The sequence below is a fragment of the Rosa chinensis genome, chromosome 6 (genome assembly GCF_002994745.2).
Source record: "Rosa chinensis cultivar Old Blush chromosome 6, RchiOBHm-V2, whole genome shotgun sequence".
Taxonomy (NCBI): Eukaryota; Viridiplantae; Streptophyta; class Magnoliopsida; order Rosales; family Rosaceae; genus Rosa; species Rosa chinensis.
Genome location: NC_037093.1, coordinates 67,369,564 through 67,389,483, shown reverse-complemented (window position 1 = coordinate 67,389,483; position 19,920 = coordinate 67,369,564). Strand labels below are relative to the sequence as shown.

The 19,920-nt window shown below is 37.0% G+C and overlaps 3 protein-coding genes, 1 long non-coding RNA gene and 1 other non-coding gene across 5 annotated transcripts; 2 read left to right on the top strand and 3 right to left on the bottom strand.

Moving 5' to 3' along the window:
* The first annotated feature begins 36 nt into the window (after nt 1–36).
* Nucleotides 37–108, top strand: TRNAD-GUC. Its single transcript has one exon. It is a non-coding gene; the product is annotated as a tRNA-Asp (tRNA).
* A 6,194-nt stretch (nt 109–6,302) lies between these two features.
* On the top strand, nt 6,303–6,940 carry LOC112173523 (phytosulfokines). The gene is made up of 2 exons (XM_024311157.2): nt 6,303–6,484; nt 6,604–6,940. Exons 1-2 carry the CDS (start codon nt 6,359–6,361, stop codon nt 6,742–6,744), a joined length of 267 nt encoding a protein of 88 aa, XP_024166925.1. The 5' UTR covers nt 6,303–6,358; the 3' UTR covers nt 6,745–6,940.
* Nucleotides 6,941–9,057: 2,117 nt separating this feature from the next.
* On the bottom strand, nt 9,058–10,577 carry LOC112173829 (protein PHLOEM PROTEIN 2-LIKE A10). Its single transcript, XM_040509645.1, has 2 exons — nt 9,131–10,577; nt 9,058–9,077 (listed from the first exon to the last, which is right to left on the bottom strand). The coding sequence occupies exon 1, from the start codon at nt 10,359–10,361 to the stop codon at nt 9,153–9,155; it is 1,209 nt and encodes a 402-aa protein (XP_040365579.1). The 5' UTR covers nt 10,362–10,577; the 3' UTR covers nt 9,058–9,077; nt 9,131–9,152.
* A 4,878-nt stretch (nt 10,578–15,455) lies between these two features.
* On the bottom strand, nt 15,456–16,170 carry LOC121049886. Its single transcript, XR_005801517.1, has 3 exons — nt 16,032–16,170; nt 15,764–15,896; nt 15,456–15,574 (listed from the first exon to the last, which is right to left on the bottom strand). It is a non-coding gene; the product is annotated as an uncharacterized LOC121049886 (long non-coding RNA).
* A 604-nt stretch (nt 16,171–16,774) lies between these two features.
* On the bottom strand, nt 16,775–19,608 carry LOC112174590. Its single transcript, XM_024312389.2, has 3 exons — nt 18,987–19,608; nt 18,392–18,579; nt 16,775–17,756 (listed from the first exon to the last, which is right to left on the bottom strand). Exons 1-3 carry the CDS (start codon nt 19,501–19,503, stop codon nt 17,220–17,222), a joined length of 1,242 nt encoding a protein of 413 aa, XP_024168157.1. The 5' UTR covers nt 19,504–19,608; the 3' UTR covers nt 16,775–17,219.
* Between the last annotated feature and the right edge of the window lie 312 nt (nt 19,609–19,920).

Below are 19,920 nucleotides of genomic sequence, written 5' to 3'. Positions count from 1 at the left end.
TTTAAATATATATTATTATAGCCATTCATCAACAAGGTCGTTGTAGTATAGTGGTAAGTATTCCCGCCTGTCACGCGGGTGACCCGGGTTCGATCCCCGGCAACGGCGATTTTATATTTTAACATTTTGATTCAGCTTTTTATTGGGCCGATGACGTGTTTGAGGCCCAATTTTTTTTTGTTTCTTTTGGGTCTTCATCTTGACAGGCCCAATTTTTGACATTGGATTCTAATTCTTTGAGCCCATGATGTGTGGAAGGCCGGATTAGGTTTTTGTTTCTTTTCAGATGCACAGGCCCAATTGTTAATTTTTTTTTTCTTTTTTGGTTACATTTGAAGTATACCTTTTTTTCGCATATAACGTGTTGAAGGCCCAACTGTTTTTAGTTTCTTTTGGAACTTGGTGTTATGATATGTCATGTAATAAAAATAAATTTTTTTATTATCATCATTCCACAATTTGGATTTCCATCTAATCCTACTAACCTTGTAAATTAGGTAGCTAATTTATTTATATGATCAAAGACTAAGAATGCCAATTTTATGAGGAAGCACTCTGTATAGAAAGGGTGAAGCAAACAAATATATAATTTGGTTCACTTGGGGATTGGGGCAGTGCCAAAAAATACTAGGATTGAATAGATAGGATTTTACTCTTTTTCTTTAGAAGAGATAGGATTTTACTCGATGGCTTAATCTTTTGTTTGGTTGGTGGCGCCTAAAAAGAAGAGTACAAAGTAGACGATCCATTTTAACAATAAGCGACACTAATGATGTTGTTAGACGTGACCTTCCACCATTGACAATAATCTGATTGGATTTATATGTCTCTTTTTCTTTCTAATACTTATCTCTTTATTAGCCATAGTTTACAGCATATAGATCTTATAAAATGACAATGAGATAGAGAGAAGAAATGTTTGAGTCTTGGCCTAATTATTTTTTTTTTAAGCGGGTCGCAATAAAACTATGGTTGTGTTTGAGTGAATTCAAGACTTTTATATTTAATGTTTGGTGGGGTGGTAAGGCTTTAGTCTCATATATAAGAGGTCATGAGTTCGAGCCCCATCAAGGGTGGGAGTGGGGTGGGTTTTTTTTTTTTTAAAAAAAAAAAAAAAAAAAGACTTTTATATTTTAAAAAAAAATTTTAAAAAAAAAGTTTATACAGAAGGTGTTGAGCAAATCTGTCTGTTTTTTTTTTTCTTTTTTTTTGACGATATGAGCAAATCTGTCTTTGGATTCCTTCATTTTGACTGTCCGTGCTAATTGAGGCAAACCAAAGAGAAAACACAAGTAAAAAGAACTTTTGCCTATGAAACAACATCACGGTTCATGATCATGATTAGAAACAAAATGACAGCATGATTAATCACGCACGTAGAAAAAGCATTTTTGAATATATCTAAAGTGCGTTTGCCACTTTTACTTTCCAAAATTGCTGCTACATTTCTTTCTGCGATTAATTTTATATAAATAAAAAAAATATTACAGTAGGAAATGGAAAATCATGGTTTCATGGTTGCTGCAAGCTAGATTTGAGAGCACTGATCATAATCAAGCGCTTAATTTCAGTCCAGAAAACATATAGATATAGCTGCTTCAGAAAAAGCTGTAAAACTTGTACAATTCATTGATATCAATATCGCTTAATCGAAAAACAATAAACATGAGATTAAGTCCTCTTCGAACTTCCAAAACCATAAGAATTAACAAACTTTCATAACAACTTCAAGAAACCTCATGCATATTTATAGCTTAACTTGTAGTAATACCCTTCTTCCCTTTGTCGGCCGTTCTCCTCCGGCTAGTGGCGGTGTCACCGATATAATGTCGTTCAAGATTCCCGTCGTTAAAGATCAACGGCAAGTCGTTGGAGTCGTCAGCAGCATCGTCGTTGGTAGCGATGCGGATGCAAGAGCATCGCTCCAAGGAAGCAAAGAAAGCAGCTGAGACACTGTTGATGAGCCACATCCCCACCCCATCAACCTTGCCACGACATCCGTGGCTTGATGAGACTCGGACCTTTGGCGTAGTATTGGATCGGAAGTTGAAGAAGTTTGAGCTGTTGGAGGAGGAGGTAGTGGCGGCCATGGATGTAGAAATCACATAGTGAGAGAGGGCTGGAGAGGTTGAGAAGGCTAGCTTTAAGCATTCGGAAGGGGACCTATATTAAGGGTTTGCAATGATGATTATAAGTTGAGTTTCCAATATAGGACCTAGGGATGTTGTGGAATTACGACTATGTGGTAATGACATATGCAAAATTTGATTCACATTGGTGTCCTTCATGGTTGTTGGATTGTTGAGCCGTCTAACCAGTAACTTACTACATCCCTACAGTTCTGCTTCTTCTTTCAATATTGAGGACACAAAGATGGATCTATCACTCTATGAATTTTAAGGAATACTATTATGAATCCATCCTCCCTTCATTCTTAAGTTAGCAAAAATAAAAATGAGGTTGCAGCTGCGTCTTATTAAACCACGGATATTTAAAAGTGTTTTGGTTTGCAGTAATTGAGTATCTTTTAAACATATTTAATAACAATGTATATGCGATGAGAAAAGTATTTGATACTTCTTATTTGCATTATTATAACTTATTTTTGTTCATCGATAAGTCTTAGAAATTTTCGTACACTTAATTAATGAGTGTAAGGAGTACTGGTTATTAAAAGTCGGATTGATGGTTAATTGGTTATAGATGTGTGTTTTTGTGTCAAAATTTGAAGTTATGGTTTGACAACCAATCTGTGGAGGTTTCGGTTTTGTTAAAGACAGTGCATCTGGTATCGAATAACATTACATAATCGGAAGAGAAGTAGTGCTGTAGGGGTATCCACACTAGCTAGTGCTATGCTAAAAAGAAACATATATATATATATATATATATACTTATTCATATAGATAACCATATATATATATATAATCAAGAGCAAGAGGCCGTTTCATGATGAATATGTAGGCATTGTTTTTCCAAAAGAATCACACACTATTGCATGCGAATATATTAAAGAATGGAGGAGGAAGACAATGATGACCTAGACTCGATCAAATGTAATGACTAATATCAAAGTGCGTTTCATCATTTACATGAATCATGATTTGCCCCATTTCATTTATATATATATATATATATATATATATATATATATTAGTTGAACGTGTACCAGCTACTAATTAAGATAGTAATGCAATTTCTTTGTTTTGATCGTCAATATTGGCCTTTCTCAACAGTTGTATATTGCAGATTGCCCAAATGTTGTGTTTCAGGGTTGCACACCCACTACAGGAAAATGGATCATTCACGACGCAAGATTTACGGCGTGCATTAAATGCATGCCGTGAATAACTATCAGCTACGACGTATATTAGATGCACACCGTAAATCTTGCAATTTTTTGAAGAAAATTACGGCGTGTTTGCAAAGAACGCCGTAAAATCATACTTTTATTAAAATTTACGACGTTTTTCTATTGCACATTGTGATGTCAACGTATAAAAAATTGTCCCATTTATAAAATTAAATTAGCTCAAATGGGACAAAAAGCACGGCTTCGTCTCTTTCTCCCTCTACATTACTTCTACCTCGTCTCTCAAAACACAGTGACCTCCTCCGACCTCCTCCTCTCCCATTGCTCCGGCCTCCTTTGATCTCCTCCTCTCCCATTGCTCCGGCCACAGTAGGTACTTTCTTCTCTCTCATCCACAACTCTAATGTGATTGTTGCTGAAATTTACTGTGATTGTTAGCTTCGAATTTTTGATTTTACATACTCGGTGTTCGATTCTGGTTTTCTACAAGTAACTGCAGTTGATTCTTGAAGTTTTTGTTATTTCGCCGAACACTTGGTGTGCGTTCCTGTAAGGGTTTCTCTTTTGATTTTATTCTATGCATTTCTGGATTTTTTTTTAATTTTGTGTGAAGATGATTTGCTGGGTTCATATTATGAATTGCATGTCTTACTGTTGAGAGGTACCTCACATCCAGTGGCGGAGCCAGAGTTTCATATCAACTGGGGCACTCATAAATTTTAGATAAAAAAAATAGAATTTAAAATATATCCTAAGATTTTAATAAAAAATAATAAATTAGATAAAATTATAATAAGATTAATATTTTTAAAATTACATATTTTATTAGTAAAATTTATTGCTTTTAGATATTAGACAATTTTTATATTATGGAGACATTTTTTATTTTTAACTATAAAATTATAAGAAAAAATTGTGCTAATGTCCTTAAAAGAAAAGAAAAAATTGATAAAACTAATCTATCTAGATTACAAGCGTGATTTGAAGGTTCGACTTGCACAATTCATGCAAGCCTTGCCACTGCACCAAGTTGGCATGTGGTAAAACTAGCAGACTCTCAATTACTTATATTGATTTTCATATACAGAAATTTTTTAAAAAAATATAAAAGTCAGTGGGGCACGAGATCCACTGGGTCCCCACGTGGCTTCGCCCCTGCTCACATCGCTAGCACGAAAGAAGAGATACGTGAGAAGAGTTGATAAGAAAAAAAAAGCAAGACAGGATAAACTCACTATTTTGGTCTCTAAAATTTGTTCTAATTGACGGAACATTAAAATCCTCAAATGTTTTTTTTTTTTTAAGGTGGCGGCACTTGTGTGGATGATAGGTGTTTGGCAATTGATGTAGAGCAAGTGGCCAGAGGCTAGATCATGGCGGCGGCATGCCATGAATCATATGGTGCTGGTCTCTACTCTAAGGTGGATCGCTAAACAGAGGTTGCAGTGGTGATTCGGGTTTTCAAGCTGGTGGGCATGGCGGCGGCATGACACAGTAATTTTTTCACTGGTTTCGATCTCAATGGCAGACTTGGCATGGCTTGCTGCTTGGTTTAGGTATTTCTAGTGTGGAGAGCTCAGAGGGATGGACTTGCGATGGTGGCCTGCCGTTAGGGCACCTTGAGACCAGGAAGAGGTGTGTGGCGGTGCATTTTGATTTTTGATTAGTGTCTTGCTTTTGGCTAGTGTTTGTTTGGTCAATAGTTGGTCCCTGCTCTGTTGAGGTAGGGTTGGGTCAAATTGAGCTACCATAGATGTGGTGTCATTCCTGGGGATCAGTTAGTTTATTTTCAAAATTAATCTTATGGTCAATGTGCTGACGAGCGATCATTGCATATGGTCTGGTATCTTTGGGACATTGTATAGAAGAGGGCACTGGTTTATCTATCGGTTGTCTATGAGGTGGTACCGAGAATCTCGAGATTCTTTATAGCCCAAGAGGTCAGGCAATATTGGTGGTTAGGGGTTGGGCCCTTTCAACTCATGGAGTCATCATGATGACGGATCTGTAACTGGTTTAGATTTTCAGAGGGAGAGTGGGGAGTTCATATCTACCACCAATCATTCCCATGTTATGTAGGGTTAGTTTGGGATTATTGTGACTTTTAAAAAAAAACTGCTGCTGCTGTGTTGTGAGAATAATCAGCTGTGAATTCGTGTTTGGTAAATAATATTTTTAAAAGTGCTGCCAGTACATAAAACAACTGCAGAGTGCGTTTTGATCCATAGCAGCTTCTAAGGCCTCATTTGGGATTGCTTCGCTTTTAAAAAAAATCAGTTTTTGTTTAAAATTTTAGATTTTATTGTGTTTGGTAAATAAATAAAAAGCAGTTTTAATTTAAAGTTATAGGTCACTGGTAGCAGATTTTAGAAGCAGCCTAAAGGTTGCTTTTAGAAGTTGTTGTGGATCAAAACACATTCTGCAGTAAAATTCATGATATTGGAGAAAGTTTTTTTATATATTTTTTTCCATATAAGGTTCAGTTGATTGTGTAAGAAGGAAAATGACAGATCATGAATGATGAATATTTGTTTCAATTTCTAATCTTTTTGGCACATCGCTTTTAATCTTATATCCTTATTTCATTACCTTTTGCATGTTTTTAGGAGAGTGATTTCACCTATTTAGTAATTTCACAAAATTAATAACTTACAATATATCGCTGGTTTTTAGCATTTGATTACATTCCTTTTTACTTTTCCTCATATCGGATTATTGTTATTATTAATCAAATCCGCGTTAAAGTATTTGGGAGATACTCAAAGAACATTTTGATAAATTATGCTGTGTTTGGATAGATTAGGATGTTACAAAGTACAGATCTGGGTTGATCTAGAATATCTAATTGGGTGCACTAACAAATTGTATCTAAAATAAGAACTTACAATTGGCTTTGCTCCAATCCTCCAATCCAAACCTACCACCGAAGTAACCTTTTTTCAGTTTTTTGTCCCTCAAAGCCACTATAAATACTCCCCCTTTATTTCAGAAGTTTCAGTCTCATTCATATTTTGCACTCTCTCATATACAAGAAGAACAACAAAAATGGCCAAGTTAACCGCCCTTTTCACCATCGCCGCTCTCCTCCTCCTCCTCAGCTCTGAGCTAACCTCCGCGGTTCGCCCGGAGCCTGCTTTCACCAACAGCGCGCTCAAAACCGGCCAACACCAAGTACGTTTTTTTTTTTTTTCAGTGTAGCAAATCAGGCCGTTTTCTTTTGTATATCAGTTAAGATTTTGGTTTTGTTATCAAATTGGTTCAAATGAATATCAATCTGAATGTATGTTCAGGATGTAGGAGCAGATCAGAACATTAATGCCCAGGATGGCGAGGTTAGCTGTGAAGGAGTGAACGAGGAGGAGTGCCTGATGCGAAGAACGCTGGCTGCTCATGTGGATTATATATATACTCAGAAGCACAACAAGCCATGAGAATTTGAGATCCAATTACTATATAGCTAGCTCCATCTTCAATATATGCTAGCTTCTTAGTGTTATTCATATTTTTATTTGGTGAAACTGTAGCCATGCAAAGAAACATAGAAAGGAAACTAAATTGTCAAATTACTTGCATCATGCTATCCATGGTGACAAAAAATAATAATAATGGAAAGAATGTTTTTTTACATATTTGCGTTCTTTGTATTTGCTTTAGACAGGGAATGGATATATCCGAATCCGGCTGAATCCGGTTGAGGATTTATTTATATTTGCTGAAGTTATATCGACAACATAAAGATTCTGATATAGAAGGGGATTGTCTATCTGATCCTCTATGTTCGAATCTGCTTATCTCTAGCTCGCTCGTATAATATGAAAATCAAGAAAGTGCAGATCAAGTGCAGGTTTTTTGTGGTACCAACCAGTACTCTGATTTTTATTGCTTCACATTGGTAAAACTTCGTCGCCATTATTTGACCACATTTTACACACCATAACAAACAAAATTGCCGGGAAATCGATGCAAAAGATCTAAGATAAAAAAGTTAACCAGTACAGCTCAACTGTTGGATGACATTGAATCTTGGTGGATTCTAGAGGTGATATCAGTACGACCCTGTTGATCCGGTCAACTATTGAAACAAGCCACAATTTTCAAATTCACACACTTAAAAAGTAAATACTGGGGTAGATATTCAGAGACAAAATGAGATAGACAAGTAGGAAAATGGCTAAGCTGCAGAATGTCAAACACGGCTGTGTTTCCATTGGCACTTTGAATAAAGAATATGCTTCATTATCAAATGGAGAAATCCAATGTGAAACGAATTTTGCTTATAAAATTCCAAGATCACCATCATCGTGAATTTGTAACGACCACCATTCAGTACGTGCATGAATCTGATTTAATCATGATTTATCAAACAAGAAATTTCGTAATCCACAAAGTAAAGTAGTCCTCTGTCATCAGCAACTAGAGACCTCACGCCATATTACTGCTCTTCAGCGAATGAGGTGATCACAGATTCACAATCCCTCAAAATGGATTAGGAATTATTGAGTTAATGACCCGATTACTCTTCTCAGTAATGTCCAACGATGCAAGAAGCAAAAACTCAGCACCTCACTAAATAGAACAAATGAATCAAAATGAGAACTCATATGTCAGCTAAAGTAATGGGCACAGTGACGATCCCTAGCACCACATCTTCGCATTGTTAGATAGTGCACTAAATGGTAGAATACCTGAAAGTGGTTCTTTGATCATATATCAATGAATTGGCTTGGATGGCACAACCCAATTCCATTTTATTTATACAAAATCTCAGCTGCACGTTGACTATATCTCTGTTTCAAACAACTCCATTCTTCCCTGCAACATAACTGTCGCAACAATCCATTTTGCCTTTTCCCCTAATTAAGACACTAAATTAGGTCAAGACTTAAATTTCCAGAGTAATCACATTTACATGTGTTTGTAGTCAGCATGCTTATTTATATTGAGTTCGTAAGTGATGAGTTAAGTCAGACGTCATCACAATTTTCTCGGCTCTTGTATCATCTTCTACAATCACATATGGTAACACATCATCCGTAACGAAATCGGGGAATGACAAGCATATATCACATTGGGCCATGATCCATAAACTTGATCAATCTCCAGTTTAAACAGATGAGCAGCTAGCACAAAGTAAGTGACTTTTGATAATACAACTCAAATGCTGCCGTACTAGTCAACTCGATGGATTAGTTCAAAGGAGACCTTCGTCGCACAATTAACAAAAAGATCAAATGATGAAAACATATCATCAGAAAATAGATAATCATAGGAAGGGGAAGAGGGATTCAATCACACTTGTTCAGAGTATTCATATCATCACCATTACCCCTCTCACCTTGGAAATCCCATCTATGCTGCAGAATCAGCATATCTCATGATCTCTACTTGATGTGTCAGAAACTCAGAATGAATATTGACTGGAACAAGGTTCTACAGAAAAGAAGCAACAGAAAAGAAACTTTTCTTCAAATTCGTGCATCGAGGTCAAGCCATTAATCATTGATCTTCTTTCACATCAGAATAGTTCTGACTGAGCAATTGTTATATTCAGGCATGCTAATAAAAAGTAAATGTCAAACAACAACAAAAATTTCTTTCATTCTGTATTGTTCTAGTTGATAACATTGCGTGGAACTAACGACTTTGTAAGCCTCCGTATACCAGCAACATACAGATATGCATACACGTACTAATAAGTAATAACAGAGTATGTAATTTCCCCTGAAACTAAAATTTATGCATTAAGAGTCAAAGATTTACATACAGAACCTTTGCCAAAAGAAGCCATATCAACCTGACAAGAGCTTCCTACAAGGAAGGGTTATATAAAACCAGCAAACTAAGCAGTCAAGAGAACTCTACTACCTCCTAGAACATACAAGTGCAAAGCAAGACATATGGTAACAATAGCCGAAGACTTTGCACCAAAATATCTGATAACTTGCAACCCCCTACCCACAATCTCCCCATGAACCACACTAAGAGTTCTTTTCAACCCCTCTAGTATTGTCCACAACATGAATTCAACAAAAGATCTTACAGTCTCGAATGTCACCCTCCCAGTCACCTCACGAACAAACTTCCTATTGCGCGGCACTGCCAATGTAGACGAAACCTTTCCAATCCACTCGCTATTCTGAATAGCCTCAAGTGAACTTCCCTCCTTGGGCTGCTTTGCTTCTTGCTCAAGGCACTCATCCCTAGCTCCATGATCAACAGCTGACCAAGTCCCCGAATTCGAGCTCGGATTCGAACCAGAAGTCGTCAAAACTTGATGAGAAGTTTTCACAACAGTCTCCACAGCACCATTGCAAACAGAGACCAAGAGCTCCCTGACCTTCTCCTGATGCTTGGAATTGGTCATTCCACCAAACATGTCATCACAGAAATTGACATCCTTCGTTTTGTCTAGGTACGCCGCAACCGCAGTAGACACCAAAACCTGTATGCAATTGCCTATCAGCTCCTTACTTGGATCACTACAAACCGCATCGACCCATCTATTGACATCCGAATCCTGACCTGAATGCTCATTTGAGTAAAACCCCATAACCATATTCCTTGCAAAGCTTCCAACTACAACCGAAACGAACCCGGTCCCGGCTTCAGAGAAAACCTTCTCCATAACTCTCTCTGAAAGTGAATAGCTCGAATTCTCCGATCCAACCCCATTCCTCGTCTCAAACTCAAACCCTCGGCATACCCCGATCGTCATAGCCTCCGTCAACCTCTGCAGCGACGCGGAGAACTCCTCCGACCTCGCAATCTTGGAAATCTGCTTCAGACTTTTGGGCATTTCGTCGGAACCGGAGTTCAGAAACTCCTTCAAGTCGTTGGAGACAATGCTGAGGGCCTCGGCTGAATCAGACGCCATCTCCGCCGTAGAAATTAGGGCTCCGACGACCTTCATGAACCTCTTTCGCTTCTGGACCAAAGAGGGCGAATTGTAAACCCTGTAGGCGCCGTAACCGGACGCGCCGAGAGCCGCGAGTATCAGAAGCCATTTCTTTCTTCGATGCAAGGCCTTCGTCACGAGCCCGAGTTCCATCTGGGCTCGAAACGAAGGAGATTCGCAGAGGGTTTCGGGGTTATGAATGTGATGGCAAATTTTGAAGGGTAGTTTGGGAATTATAGGTGATTTGGATCGATGTATCCAATGGCTTCGGAATTGAATGGGAGTTATGGGAAATTAAAAGCAGAGGGGCAGGGAAGGACGGAGCTTCAAGTATGACTCGTCCATTTGTCAGATTTGTGTGGGACAAGACGCCGGAAGTCGTTGTCCACTTGGCTCTGTCTGCCTCTTTTATTAAATGGCGTTAATTTCTTGGTTGATGGGGGCCGATTGTCCCAAGATTTGGCCCATACGATTATCTAGCCCTAAAGCCCTAAACTACTTAAATTGATAATTGAATAGAGTAAAATGAATAAATGCTCGAGAAAAAAAAAATTCATAGGAAAAAGCATTGAAGTAGGAAATTTATGAGCGTAAATATTGAGCAAAGTGATCGTGCATGTAAGAATCTTGTGTTTCATATCAAACTCATTTTTGAGGCATTTAACTTTGCGATGATTCTTAGTTGTTGTGGAGAACAAAGGACGAAGTTTAAAACACTTTCCAATAATTGTTGAAGAATACTTGCGGTTGCGGTTGAATTACGTAACAGATTGTCATTTTTAGTGTATTTGGAAAATATTTGTCAAATATGTCTCGTTCAAAGTCTAATTTGATTGTGATATTGAGTGAGATATTGGAGAAAATTTAAGAATGATTTATAGCTCGTATTTTTGAGCGAAGAACACACAAAAAATTAAATCAAAATGTAGTTCATAAGTTGGTCGTCTTCATTCCTTATAATAAATGGTGATAAAGAGTTTGTTTCTGTACGATCCTAAAGGCGAGAAAGAAATGAAGGTTTTCAAATAGGATGAAGTAGATCCATCAGTTGTACATTATTTGGATTCCTACCACCCACCAATTCTTGTAATTAAATTCCAACCAAATTATTCAAAACATGGACTCCTTTATTCCACCTTTGATCTGATCATACCATGAGTTTACCTTTGATCTGATCATGGCATTACACTTTGCCTCTTGGCTATTCAAGTAAATCAAATGTAACCACGGAGATCATTAATAAATGAACTCCCAAGAAATTATTGAATGTGCAAACACATGAGCCGGAGAAATTTTTGTCACTAATAATCACTCACTGGCTATGAAATTAATATGGAGAAATATGATCATTTCTCAACTAATCCTTTCAAGAATGAAATGGATTGGCAGCCCTAACTCTAACCTTAACAATTGAATTCTCCTGTATCAAAAATAATGTATTTATTTTTATCACAGAGAAAAATTTATTTTTTATTTTCATGTAGAGAGCTAAAGAGGAATGAGAAAATTAGTACTCACAATCATCTCTAATTTTTGGAACTTTTGACCTATATTTGTTTGCTCCGGTGGTTTTACTTTTATGGCCTTCACATATAAGTGAAGGGGCTATAAAATGAGGAATTAAGAAATTCATGAGCATAAATATTATAGAAAATACTGTTCATGCATATAAGAATGTTGAGTTTCATATCCAACTCACTTTCGAGGCATTTAACTTTGCAATATGCACTATACTTTCTGGCATTAGAATTGAGCTGCATGAAAAATTATCATAATTTAGTATTCTGAAATGTTTTTATTTTTATTTTTTTTTATTTTTTTTAGGTTTGGACGACAGTAGTAACCACACACACCCTCATGCAGTGTATTATCAAACTTCTTTTGTTTGAACTCTAACTTGAAGGAGATATTGGATGATTACAGCTCATGTTTTTGAACCACAAATGGTCACTAGTTATTGGTGGAGACCTACAACTTAAAAACCATCTTCTTCATGTTCTTGATAAAGTAATTTATCAGTTTTCTACATGTTACCTGTTCGATAAAATGTCTGAATGAGCTTCGTTTTTGAAATAGTTGTTTACATAGTAAGAGGAAGCCGAAGAAAATTAAAATAAAATAGCAAAAATCTAATCAAACCCATAAATTATGTGACTGAAAGCGAGAGAGAGTATATACTAGAAATCCAAAACTCAAATACCCAATAGTTCATCTTCTATGCATTCTATGTGTTCGATGAAATGCCTAGCTGAGCTTCGTTTCTAAAATAATGGTTTCAGATAAACAAGAGGAAGAGAGCAAGTTATATACATGGGAAACCAAATCAGATAAGGATTCTAAGATTTTGTAAAGCAAAAACAGATTATGGAATCTAGTCAAAAGTATTTGCAAAATCAACAAGTAAAACATTACAATCATTTGTAATCCGTATATTCATATAACATATTTTGCAATGTGTTAAGTTAAACTTGGCAAGCAGGGGCGGATTCAGGGGGGAGTCGAGTCTAGGCTACTGCCTAACCTCGAAACTTAAGATAAGCTATAGAAGTCTCTTTGGTCTTAGGGTTCTGCAAAATTCTTTTATGAAGAAGAAGACAAGAGGGTTGGAGACAATACCCTGCACGTCCTTTCTGTTTCTTCTCTCCAATAAAGACGTCGCCTGGTAGTTTGAAATATTTAATTAGGGATAAGAGTCATAATTAGATTTAAATATAATTAAATATAAATAACACTAGAAACTGTTCTCCACACCCATAGTGGAGAAGTGGGTGGTCACCCGTCTAGAAGTGCATAGTTAGTTTATGAAAATAATAAATTTTCTTATTAATTATTTATTTAAGTTTTTATATTTTTATTCTGACAATTAGAAAGATATATAAAGTTATTTACTATTTAGAGATATAAAAGTAAAAAAGTTCAGTTATAGTGAGTAATTCTTCTTCTCTTAAATATAGTATAGATAATACTTGTCAAAAATATAACATAGCACAGGTGGCATCAGCATCACTATTCTACATATTTCTTTAAATATTTTTTGTTTAAACTTTTTTCTTTTTAAGATAACATAATATTTATACTTTTATAAACTACAAACTGTACTTCTCTCTTCGCCCCTTGATAATTTTTTTTTGTTTTGTTTTTCATAATTTTGCTTTAGTAAGTGATATCTATTTATGCTCCAATTTTCATGTATGTAATTGCTACATATTTAAGAGTTTATAACTCCAATTAAACTATAACAATTTGAAAACCAATTGAAAAGAAGTCTATTAATAATCTTGCCATACCTGAGAAAAATTTATGGATCCGCCACTGTTGGCAAGTTCCAACAATTCAAATATGGAGATCTTATAAATTAAAGGAAAGTGAAAAGATATTGCATGCATAGAGTAAACTGACACCAAAATCATGAAGTGAAAGTAGATGTCTTTGAATCATCCCATTGCATAAAATAAGCGAAACTCAAGATGCCAGCTAGCTATGGCTGGGTAGCATTTTGCTTCAAATGTCAAGAAGCACACCCTTGATCCGCAGCAAAAACTTATATGACCCAAGAAACTTGGCCCATACGATTAAATGGCTTTATTAAATGGCGCTCATTTCTTGGTTGATAGGGGCCCAATGCTCTAAATGACCCAAGAAACTTGGCCCACACTAATCTAGGTCTAAACCCCTAAAATACTTTTGAGGGAAACAAAATCAGGTTTCATTAATAATAATGACCTCTTTCGGTCAAATTAGAGGAATTAGAAAATCCCTCATATTACATCTCAATGAACAAAGCAGTCTGTAAGAGCATGGCTACCAAATAGAAAAAATAAAAGTAAAAAGAAAAAATAGAAAATAAAAAACACCTACACCTATCTAACCTAAATCAAAGCAACCGACATGACAAGCATTGACGCCTAAGACCTTCATGGTGTACATCGCCACTCATCACCCAACACACAGCAATGATCAAGGACCAAAGAGTGTAGGAGCCGAACCGAGCTCAATTATTCAAAGCAAAAATAAAAAAAACATTATGCTACTCCCCCAAAGGCCCACAACAGACATGATCTAACAAAGGTAGATGAAGAAAGATGGGCTAGCCCAACCAGGCCACAAACAGCGACCCAGGCAGGCAGAGGCCCAAATAGCCAAAGCCCAACTCCTTCATCTCCCCTTACCAAACCCGCCAAGAGCGAGCCACCGAGAAAACAGGTTAAACAGCCTCTGGTCACCAATCCCAAGGCTGGCCCTGGTCCTCCACCATTGCCGATCTAGGTAAGGGCTTTTGGACTGGACCCAGAACAAACACCGCACAAATTGCCCCCAAATGAAGAACTACCGCCAAAAAAACCCGAAAACCCGACTGGATCTCGGACCCCGCCCTTAAATTGATAATTACATAAATTAAAATGATTAAATGCTTGAGAAAAAGAAAAAATCATAGGAAAAAGCACTGAAGTATGAAATTCATGAGCGTAAATATTAAGCAAATTGATCATGCATATAAGAATCTTGTGTTTCATATCGAACTCATTTTTGAGGCATTTATCTTTGTAATGATTCTTAGTTTCTGTAGAGAACAAAGGATGAAGTTCAAAACACTTTCCAACAATTGTTGAAGAATACTTATCGTTGAATTACATAACGGATTGTCATTTTTAGTGTATTTGAAAAAAAATTGTCGAACATGTCTTATTCGAAATCTAGTTTGATTGTGATATTGAGTGAGATATTGGAGAAAATTTAAGAATGATTTGTAGTTCGTATTTTTGAGCCGGAGAACTTTTGGTCACTAATCACTCATTGGTTATCAAAATATGGAGAATTATAATCTTTTCTCAACTAAACCTTTCAAGCATCATCCTCCACCTCATGTTGTTCATATTGTTAGCAGTGATTAGATCTTTTGTATCAGAATTAATGTTGTTATTTTCATAAGAAAATTATTTTACATGTATAGACATAAACAGAATTCAGTAAGCATCATGATATTGTCATAGTATGGAACTTTGGCTCATATTTGTTTGCTCTGATGGTTTTACTTTTATGGCCTACACTTACATCTCATATTGTCTAAGCTTGAAACTTTCGACCTATATTTGTTTGCTCTGATGGTTTTAGTCTCATGTTCTTCACTTATAAGCAAAGGTGTTGTGGAAATTGAGTCCAAAATTCATGCAATTCATTTCAATTGAAGGAAAGCAACATGCATTTACATCGTTCCTTGCATACAATAAGCAAAACTCAAATGCAAACTAGCTAGACTGTATATATTATTCCGCATTATTAGCTTCCAATGTGAAGCAGCATACATCCTTGATCTGTTTTATGAGAAAAGCATTTCCAAGCAGCAACAACAGCAAAGAGCAGCCAAACTGCAAGGATGTCAAGGAATGATTTAGTCAGTGTACAATTTCCTCTTCCCTTTTGGTTGGTTAAGCATCTGAGATCGATCTACCCAACAATTTGGTTTTGACAATAAATTAACACTCAACTACTACTGATTTACAAGTCTTCGGGACAGTAATTAATATGACAATAGATGGACAAGAGAAAGAAACTACCATCCTTCCATGCATCCAGTGGATTGCGATTGTTGTGGTGGTGGTGGTTGTTGGACAATAACTTGAGGCTGAGGAGGCTGAGGATAGCCGGTTGATGGTGGTGGATATCCACCATAACCAGGTGGAGGATAACCTACAGATCCATATGATTTTTTATCACTAGATTAAGTAAACACCAAACACAGAGAAAGAACAACAAAAACATAAAATTTGAAGGCCAAAACTAAGAAGACTCCATAAACAAACTGTATGGGAAGCTATAACATACCAGAACTCATATTTTTCGACTTGAATAGAGGAGATTCAACTTATTTCTTCAAAGCAAGAGTACTAGCCTTATAGAATTGGTATAGAATTACTCAAATGTGATTGAGAAACCTCGACTCTGGGTCCTATATATATAGCATGTACTTCAATTTTATGCCTTCTCATTCATGCATGTTATTATGAACACATATGGTATTCCTTTAATTGTTTCAGAGAATTGCTGGATTCTGCTCTTTAATGTTTTCACACCGGAAAATTTGGTTATCCATATCTTCTCTTTACGTATATGTTTCCAATTACCTGAAAAAAGTTAAATTTTCCATTATTATAGAATCCCTTTCTGGCATTCTCACATCTCCAGATCCTCTATTAGTAATTTGGCATCTTTTACATTTGAGTCACGCATGATGATAAACATTAACATCTAAGACTAGATTTTCTTTATTGAAAAGGTGTCGAGTCAGGTTCAACAATGGAACGTCTGCATTATTCATTGTAGAGTAGCATTGATGCATTAATATACCCCGAAGAGATGCAAAATATATATATCGTGTGTAGGTTTATAAATCTACCAAGCGACGACACTACTGATATCTCCATGAAAAGCAAATACTCAGCTATCTGTCCATAGGCCGGTGAACTCCACCACAGGCAGATACAGCTGGTTTAGAAACTCATGAAAACATCAGGTAAACTTGCGTCTATCAATTGCGTTCATGCAAAGAGATATATACAGAAGATGAATAACAAGAAAGGCAAAATTGTTTTTATTCATTCCACGATCAGACATTCAGCATACACATCTTTTAACCACCAAAATTTTGAGCAAATTCTTCTTTCCATCACCGAATCACTATATATTGTAATTACAAATCCTATCCAAACCAATCAATCAATCAAACATAAACTTTTCTCTAAAGACTTGAGTTGCTAGTTGGCAACAAAATCATGTACAATTTGGTATTAGAACAGTAGCATCAACACAGGCTTTCGTCTGAGTGCAGGACTATTCAGTAGAACAGTTCTCATGTGATTTAGAAGAGTCACTGCGTGGGGCTATTGAGTAGGGAATTTGCAAGTTATCTAAAATTCCTCGCCCCTACAGTTATCAGATGACTTAAAGTTCCATCTTTTCTCCAGTGAGCAGAGCCCGTGCATAGTCATTTACATGTATTGTCCTTCATATTTCTTACTCCTTTGAGATGAACTTTAATTTAGAGGGTGCCTGGAAATCATCATCCTCAAGATCACTAAAAGATATGTCTTCTTCATTTATCAAAGCAACAGCTGTTCCACTACACCCATATAATTCACCATCATCCTCTGGCCAGTCATCATCGTCGTCGTCGTCATAGCTATTAACTAGTATCTCAGAGGATGGACCGACTGTCACATTCTTATCCTCAGTCCTAATGAAGGGCTTTTCTTCGATAACGGACTTATCAATGAATGGCATCTCATTACTCTCAACTGGGTGCTTCTCAGTCTCATCGGCTGTGGAAGGCATGGTTGATTCAAAAGGATACGTCTTATGAAGTGTATCCTCATAATGAGGAGTATGTGATGAGACCGGAGAGTAATCTTCATAATCTTCATGTATTGCATTTGAACTGTATTTTAAATGTGAAGTGCTTCTTCCAAACCATTCATGTTCTGACATTTTAGAAATTGATGTTGGAGTCTGACATTGTAGCTCTTGCATCCACATTGCTCTGGCTTCCATTACCTGCAAGATTTCATTAACAAAATGTTTTCTGCTTAAACTTGGGAAAAATCTCAAAAATTGTTCCAATGCTTTGGGAATGATCTTTCTAGTTATTCCTAACTTCCACAGGACACAAAATCAGATACGTGTATATATGTATGTGTGTGCGAAAATTTGAATCCATCCAGAAATTCATAAAAAATGCAATTAAAAGACTTCAACCAACTACATCAAATGCAAGGACTGATTGGCCTCTCCTCGTTTTCTGTCTCTTCAATAAACTTAGAAAGACCAACTGTAACCTACAGAATACTGAAGTTGAACTCTACCCAAGAATGAATACCCAATGTGTATGAATGAACGTCTAGAACTATCAAAAGCCATCCCTGGAAAATCCCATAGAGCAGTTCAAGCAATTACTTGCACTCAATATCACCGATACTTGTGTATATTTGATATACTCAAGCTTGGTCTTGCGTAAGAATAAACAAATGGAATCTGAAAGTCAAGGATTGGCATGAAGCAACAGTCGCAATTTGATATATTACATAGTAGTATCTTAAAGTCAAAGTTTTGAGGTCTAAGTTTGAACCAGCATTGAATCGAATCCTTTGATAAAGGGACACTGAAAGCAATTACAAAAACGAAAAGCTTACCTGAGGTGTGGACAAAACCTCAGCATCCTGCTTGTTGAGCCTCGAATGCAGAAGAACAAAATAGACTTTCCAGAAGTAACTCTCGCTCATATGGCACGGACAAAGCTCGATTCTCAAAGCAGCTAATCTCGGCGCAAGATGTTCAATCATCATAGCATGCTCTTGCTGGGCATCAGACATTTCAAAATCTAGAATAAGAAATGTGCATAAATTAGGCACCAATTACAGAACTACATCACTCCAAAACGCACATCCTTGATCAAGAAAAACGAAAAAAAAAAAACCTACAATCAATCCCAATGTAATATATAATCCCACTACCCTGCGCACTAATTTCAAATTTCGCAACTATTATCAACTACATTATTCGAAACATACATTCAAGCTAATCCTTTTACAAATCTCAGCCCCTCAACTAAACACAGCACACAATGTACTACCAAACAATAGAGCAGATGCAACACACCTAACATAAGATTTAGAACAAACAAGAACATTCAAATTTGGAGATTAACAATCAATTAACCAAAGAATTAACAAGAACTGAGATGTACATTCATATATGATAAGTGTGTATATATACATTCACACATACCTCCCAAGTCTTCTTCTTCATCAAGAGGAAAGTCCAACCAGGTCTCTGGATGCATCGCGATGTTTCTAGCGAAGGCCAAGACCTCGTCAGTGACACCGACGGCGCACTCCTCCTCCTCCTCCTCCTCCTCTTCTTCGTCTTCATTCAACGCCATCGGCGATTGACCGGGTGGGTGATCGGCCGGCTCGGATCGATCGCAATCGGGCGGAGAAGCTAATCGATCAGAGGGCGGTGGTGGCGCAAGAAACGAGGCGACGCCCCAGAATTGGCGCGTTAGGGTCTGCTGGAATTCCGACAGGTCTTCTTTCACGCCACGCGTTTGGGCGTCTTCAACTGCTTCTGCATCCGATTGGATTTCGTTGTCTTGGGGTTTGGTGGAGGCGGTGGGCGGGACGTCAGCTTCATTGTTGGTGTGGTGGTGGGGTACGACGTCGTCGTCGTGATCTTGGCCTTCGCCGTCGCCGCCGTCGCCGTCGATACGGAGGGATTTAGAGAGCGAGTGGGCGAGCCATGACATTTTCAATTTTTTTTTTTTGGTGTTTGTTGGGATTTGGAGAGAAGAAAGTGAGGGATTCAAAATGGGGGTTTCAAAAAGTGTACGGGCGCAGTGAAAAGTGCGTGTATCTACTGGTTTATGGACCAATCTGTCGAAGTTGGTGGAGCCTATCGACTCATGCCACCTGTGTATTCTACCCACATAAAACAAAATTATTACACATTCAATCATACTCATCGTCCCGCACTACTCAGTGCTTTTAATTTTTAAATATTTTTTTTCCTTTTATTTTTGCGTTTTGTTCATATACTGTTCACTGCTTCGAGCTCGGTTCATGTGGTATTAGTGACTTTTTCACTTTGTTGTTATATGTGACTCGTAATTCTGTGATCGGCTTATTTTCTTATATAAATTGTGAACAACTAAATTGTAAAAATC